Source organism: Emiliania huxleyi (assembly GCF_000372725.1).
Source record: "Emiliania huxleyi CCMP1516 chromosome Unknown EMIHUscaffold_117, whole genome shotgun sequence".
Taxonomy (NCBI): domain Eukaryota; phylum Haptophyta; order Isochrysidales; family Noelaerhabdaceae; genus Emiliania; species Emiliania huxleyi.
In genome coordinates, this window is record NW_005201421.1 from 390,507 (window position 1) to 397,449 (window position 6,943).

Sequence of the window (6,943 nt, forward strand, 5' to 3'; positions counted from 1 at the left end):
CCCCCCCGGAAAGGGGGGGGGGAAGGACCCAAACGAGGGGGAGGCCAGGGGGGGGGGGGGGCTCAGATGGTCACCTACCTATCTCCCTTTTCTCCCAGTAAGTACGTTCTCTCTCTGTAATGAGTGCAGCAGGCAGTGCCAGTGGCGACCAGAGGATGAGAAATGTGTGGGCCGCACGCTATCTGTTCGCCGCCCTCGGCGCCGCCCTCCGAGCCTTCGGCGGGCTGCCGGACGGTGGCGAGCAGCGGAGGGAGGCCCGCCCCGACCGTGGTGGGGATGAAGGCGCCGGGGTTGGACGGGCTTGCATGGGCGGGCAGGCACGAGGGCGCGTTACGAGGAGCCGCAGGAGAGCTGTACGAGGAATCGCGGTCGATCAGTGCGCCGAGGGTGGGTCCCGCCTCGCTCGTGTCGCTCGCGGTGGCGCTCCGAGCGGTCGCTCAAGTGCTATTGCAGAGAGCTGCTTGAGCGTGTCGATGTTGTAAAGTTCGAGAAATACCCCCCTTTCTTTGCGCTGTGTCATTCTCTCTCTCTCTCTCTCTCTCTCTCTCTCTCTCTCTCTCTCTCTCTCTCTCTCTCTCTCTCTCTCTCTGTGTGTGTGTGTGTGTGTGTGTGTGTGTGTGTGTGTGTGTCGTACCTTAGGTACGTACTTTTACTCGAGTAGCTTAATGGGAGAAAAGGGAGAGGGGTGTGCTCTCTCTCTCTCTCTCTCTCTCTCTCTCTCTCTCTCTCTCTCTCTCTCCTTTGTCAACATACGTACAACCTCCCTCCACGCTCCCATTAAGCTTAAAATTAGTGGTGCAGTAACCCCGACCGAGAAAGCCTTCCGAGTCGCTCCTCATCGCAAACCCTGTCAGCAGAGTCCTCCTCCGGGAATGTACGTCAGAGCTACATACTGAGAGAGCGTAGGGCCTTTAGGGGCCTAGAGCCCCGGATCAGTGTATGTGTGTATGTACGACCTACGTACTTTTAGCTTACTGACTATCCACAATTTCTAATACGACATTACCAGAAAAAGAAAGAATACTCCACCCAGGGCTCAGCCCATCCGTAAAAGCAAGTTTCTGTGCGACGCACACGGTGGGCCCCGCCGCATGAAGGAGTCGGTGGTCCTGGCGCCGAAGGCCCAGAATCATGCCATCTTTGCGCGAGAAATTGTCCACTCTCTCACCACCGCACACATGCACCGGCAATCCCTCCTTTGGGTGGTGTGCTGGCGCCTCCTCGCCAATCGGCTGCCCATCTGCGACCTCGTCATCGAGGAACGGGTCCATGCGAGTTACCCCGCCACACCAGTCACGGTCACACGGCCAGAGTGATGGCGATCTCAGTCGATTCGATCAGTCGTTGCGCGGGCAGCCCCGCACACGGCTCACGCGAAAGAGTCGCAACTCGTGCGTCCCCTGCGGACCCAAGGCGCAACGGTGAGCTGTGAAGGCGGTGCCCTGCCCGGTTGTCTTCTCCCCCCCCCTCCCCCCCCTCCCCTCGCTCTTCTCTCTCTCCCTCTCCCTCTCCCTCTCCCTCTCCCTCTCCCTCTCCCTCTCCCTCTCCCTCTCCCTCTCCCTCTCCCTCTCCCTCTCCCTCTCCCTCCGACTCTCTCTCCCTCTTTCTCTCCCTCCCTCCCTCTCCTGCTCAAACTCGGAGACGAAGGCCCGAGCCAGCCTCGCCTCGGCCTCGCACAGCGGAGCCTCGTCCGCGCCACAGCCCGGGTCGCTCTCTCCGCAGCCCCGGTCGCTGCCTCCGCCGGTGGAGAGGGCGCTTGCACCACGTGCCGCTGCGGCAGCAGCCGCGTGCAGCTCCGCCGAGGTGTTGAGTCGGTGGAGCGTCTCGCACAGCTCGCCATGGGCCGCGTCGGCGGCCCGCACCATCTCCTCCTCCGGGTGGGCGGAGCGCGCCAGCTCGAGCGGGTCGACCAGCCCGCAGACGGTGCTCGAGAGGGCGTCGAGGCCACGCACGATGCGCCGTGGCGCCGCGGGCCCGCCCGAGCGGTGAGCCGAGATGACCGCGGCGGCGAGGGCGTCGCAGCGCGCCGCCGTCCGCCGGGCGAGCCGGGCGCAGTCGCTCGGGACGCCGAGGCCGGGCACGCCAAAGAGGACGGCGGTGCGACGCGGGAAGAGGGAGGCCAGCGAGGCCATGTCGCCCCGGCGTGGGCGGGATACGGCGCTGGAGGCGGCTGGGGCCTGAGGCGGGGTGAATGGCGGACGGAGGTTGGTCGAGAGGCTGGCGCCTTGTCGCTTGGGTCGAAAAAGAATTTTAAAATCACTAGTGTGGGACCTGCGGCGGTACCCGTCTCTGTTGTTCGGGCAGTGAGAGACGCAGGATCTGCACGCCAAAGTGGGCCACTCCGCATTTGCATTTTGGTTTAGGGTTGTCGGAGATCATCCATCAGCACTCATGTCTCATCAGTCAGTCACGTCAGTCAAAGCAGTTCGTGGCACTCATCAGTCAGTCACGTCAGTCAAAGCAGTTCGTGGCACTCATCAGTCAGACACGTCAGTCAAAGCAGTCGTGGCACGTGGAGCAGTCGCTGCATGCAACGGCGCCGCCACACGCTCCGGACGACCCCGACAACCGACACACCACGCACAATGGGAGGCTATCGCGCACGATCGGGCATCGCGCCGCAAACAACTCGCCGCACAGATGGGGGGGAGGCAGAATCCCACACACACCGGAGCAGCACAGACACCTTACACGTCAGCGCTCGCTCGATGTGGCCGGCGCTCTGTCCCCTCGGTCCTATCTCGCCTTTTCAACGGCGGCGTGCGGCCACGCGCCGCGCCGAGCCGGTCTCGGCGGGAGACCTCGGAGCCGCACGCGATGCGGGCATGCGCGATGGCTCCGTTGGCTCCGTGCCTAAGGCAGATCGATTAGGGTGTGAGCTGCGGCAGCCACCGTTTCTGTACCCGCTCGATCACGTGCAGGCCGTCGGAGGCCGCGCTGGATGGCCCAGGGCCGGCGGCGGTGAAGGCGTCCGTCGATGAAGGGATGTCGTCGAGGGAGCCATCGTCCTACGCCAGGTGCACCGGTCCAGTTGTCGGAGTTCGAGATCGCAGTCGACTTGGAGAGTGTGTTCGGCCCGTTGACAAACTCACGGAATGTGAGCGACTTGGTGCACGCTGGGTCGAGCATCATGACTCGCACCTCATCCTGGGCGAGGAACTCGCCCAGGGACCAGCTGTTGGCGTCGCCGTTTTGATCGAGCTGCATCCACTGCATGGTTTCGTAGTCAAGCGTAAACGCCCAGGAGTTGGTGCCTGGGTGACTTGCTGATGAGAGCGCCTTCCAGGCGGGTAGTCGTGCCCCTCACCTACGGTCATACGGCGGCGTCAGAGGGGGGGAAGGGGCGCGAAGCGTGAACATGGAGGCAAGCAGGTTGGTGGCTGCACCTGGCCAAAGCCGGCGACCTCGAAGTTGTCGTGGCTTGTGCGGATATCGCTGAGCGTGAGAGGGACCGGATCGGCAGCAGCATGGGCGGCCGCGTCAGCGGCCGGAGAGGCCGGAGAGCCATCCGACGGAGGCCGGTCGTGCATCGGCGCGTCAGCCGCAGGGGCCGGGGGGGCGGCGGCATCCATCGCTGCGGGTCGCTGCGGGCCGACGATTGTGGACTGATCGATCGTGGCGGGCGGATTTCGGCTGGGACGTTCTACGGTTAAACCAAGAGCGTCGGCGCGGACACGAGAGACTTATAAGGGTAGAGATTTAAACCGCCCCGCGCACAACACTGGGCACGGGTCTCCCATCCCTCCCTTGGGTTGTCTGTTTTCTTTCTTTCTTTTCTGGGCACGGGACTGGCGCGCACTGGCACTAACACAGGAAAGAATTTTGATCTTTTCATCGCACGACGCTGGGCCCCTAAAATCCCTGTGTGGTGGCGGCGTGCCGTCCTCCCATCCCTTCCTTGAGTTCTATGTTTTCTTTCTTTTACACTTGGTGAGCCGGTGTGTGTGCCAGTCCGCGCCAGTCCGCGCCCTTGTCGTGCCAGTGTGCTGTGAGAGAGGCTTGTATTTTAAGAATTCTTCTGAGGGAGGGTGTAGAGGATGTAAAGTGTAGAGCGCTGTAGAGCTGTAGAGCGCTGTAGAGCTGTAGAGCTCTACATCCGCCGCGGGACGAAGTGCCTGCGTTGTAGAGCGATGTAGAGCGCGATTTTGCTGCAGAGTTTGTTGTAGAGGCTCTACAGCCAAACCGTCGGGAAGGCAGTGACTCAAAGAGGTCGAGTCGCACTAATGGGGTGTCTCCGAGCTTGCTGGAGCTCTAATGGACGGCCCTGACTATCCCTGACACACAGAGAGTCAAGGACGGTCGCATTTGCGCGAGGCGAGGCGAGCATTCAGACGCGTTGCATGCGCCATGCCTCGCGCCAGCGCGTGCGGGAGCTCCTGGCTGAGCGTTGAGTCCAGGCGAGTTGCGCTGGCCACTATCGCTACGCCGAGCCGAGCTGACGCGCCGAGGCGCCGGCCAGTCGCAGCCGTGAGGCATGCCACAGCAGCAGAGGCACCTCCCACCCATTGGGCGGGCAGACAGAAGGCCAGGGCAGCACTGGCAAGTGCAACGCGCCTCATGTCGGAGAGCGACCGTGCCTCGTTCGCCGTTTATGATGTAGAGTTTGTTGTAGAGATTTCACGTTGTAGAGCGCCTCTACATCGCTCTACAACGCAGGCACTTCGTCCCGCGGCGGATGTAGAGCTCTACAGCTCTACAGCGCTCTAGAGCGCTCTACATCTCTACAGCTCTACAGCGCTCTACACTCTACATCCTCTACACCCTCCCTCAGGAATTCTTTTACACTAGGCACGGGACTGGCGCGCACTGGCACTTTAGAATGGGCAACAAAACTCCCTCGCACGACACTAGGCACGGGACTGGCGCGCACTGGCACTAACACAGGAATTTAGACTTAAGAATTTAGAAAGCAGCACGACACTGGGCACGGGAGGTGAACCTTCTTTTCTAGACGGCTAGGATTGAGAGCAGCCTCGCTCTCAATCTTAGAAGTCGAACGAAGGATTGTGAGCAGCACTCCTCGCAATCGTAGCATCTCTGTGCGATTGTGAGCGCCTACGCTCGCAATCCTACATCTTCTAGCATCAGGATTGCGAGCGGGCCCCCTCGCAATCGGTGGGATCACTGTTTGGATTGTGAGGAGACCATCCCAGCACGCTCACAAGCGCTCGCGGCTGGAGCGACTGGGAGCGCCCCCTGTGCGCCTGCCAGCAATCCTTGGATCTTTGGTACGATTGTGAGCATCGCCGCTCATAATAGTCCTACAAAATGTAGGATTGCGAGCGCTACTGCAGCTCGCAATCGGAGGCATGTTGCTAGGATTGTGAGCAGTGCTGCTCGCAACCCTAGACTTTGCTCGGATTGCGAGCGCGCTGGTAGTAGTCGTAGGCGTCACCAGTCACCTTGGGAGCGGAGCTGCTCTTAGTCCTAGAAGATGTAGGATTGCGAGCGTAGGCGCTCACAATCGCACAGAGATGCTACGATTGCGAGGAGTGCTGCTCACAATCCTTCGACTTCTAGGATTGAGAGCGAGGCTGCTCTCAATCCTAGCCGTCTAGAAAAGAAGGTTCAGCGGCACGGGACTGGCGCGCACTGGCACTAAATAATTTTAATGTTTCCTCGCACGACACTGCCCACTCCCGTTCCCCTGTGTCCCTGATCGTCCTTCCAAAATCCTGCTCGTGCAGGTAGGGACCCTGTCCTCCCCCCATCCCTCGTCTGGGGAGCGTGTTTTCTTTCTTTCTTTTCTGGGCACGGGACTGGCGCGCACTGGTACTAACACGAACAGAATTTTACAAGGGATCTCACGACACTAGATTTAGCCTGAGATGAGACCGCCACGCAGTGGAAAATTGGGAGTCCACCGAGCCCCGCGCTGCGAGCCTGTCGTGTCCCTTCCTTGCTTGCTTGTCAGGAGGAGGAGCGAGAGAACCCCCTGTGCCCCTGATCGTCCTTCCAAAATCCTGCTCGTGCAGGGGGTAGACCCGTCGCGGCGGCAGCCCGGACCACCGTGATCTACGACAAGGAGGGCCACGCCTCCCCGAGCTCGAGGAGGAGCCGGCGGAGGGGAGGGGCGAGCCGAGAACGATAGAAAGGCCGCGGGTGCGGGCGCGATTCGTCGACCAGGGAGAGCCGGTCCGACCCCTCGGGGAGGGGAGGCGATATAACCCAACGCCGCCGCCCTCGCCCGGGGAGTCGGGCACGGGATCGCCACCCGCGGAGTCAACGGGATCAGACAGAGAAGGCGAGACGGCGGCGAAGCCGCGGTCGAAGAAGTATAAGAGGGGAAGGCGGGCTCCGCAGCCGACGCCTGACCATCGGAAAGCGAACAGGAGGGGAGACCGGGAGGAGAGGGGCGAGCCCCTTCGGATGGGGGGTGGGGAGATCGGGCGGAGGAGCCCTGAGTGGCGATGTCGGGTGAGAGTGTACGTCATGCTCGTGTCTGGTGTTTACTAGCTCCGAGTAGAGGGGGCGTTCCGCCGCTAGGGGACACCCAAAGCGCAGAACCAACCCTCGGAGACCTGTGTTTACTTTACGGCCCTTTCCCTGCGAACGCGCACCCCCCCGGGCTAGGGCTCTCTAGCCCGTAACCCGATGCCGATCATCCGGCCCGCTGGGTGCGCTTCTTAGCTCCCCGGCCCTGGAAGTGGATGTGAGGTTAATGACTGCACTCCAAGTGCTCCCAAGTCGCAAGTGCAGGTGAGGACCCTGTCCTCCTCCCATCCCTCGTTTGTTTTCGGGGGTTCTTTTTATTCTTTCTTTTACACTAGCCGCGGGACTGGCGCGCATCCGCGGCATGCGGGACTCTGGCGGATGTCGGCGGCGCGCGCCACCCACTGGCACTAACATGGCACACCAGAGTCGAAGAGAAAGACCACACAAGTGCCCGCATCCGCCATCCCTCCACCCTGCTGTGTGGAGTGATTTCTCTCTGTCTCTTTCT

At 61.6% G+C, this 6,943-nt stretch overlaps 1 protein-coding gene across 1 annotated transcript in view; it reads right to left on the reverse strand.

Annotated features, from left to right (window-relative positions):
* The window catches only part of EMIHUDRAFT_109322 (hypothetical protein), a gene marked incomplete at both ends in the record, with an annotated part of 4,373 nt that extends 1,157 nt beyond the window's left edge, over positions 1–3,216 (reverse strand). The window contains 2 exons of the mRNA XM_005791025.1: positions 1,678–2,224; positions 3,024–3,216. Of these exons, the coding sequence (XP_005791082.1) occupies positions 1,678–2,224; positions 3,024–3,216 (740 nt within the window). The remainder of the gene's footprint in view (positions 1–1,677; positions 2,225–3,023) is intronic.
* Positions 3,217–6,943: the final 3,727 nt, after the last annotated feature.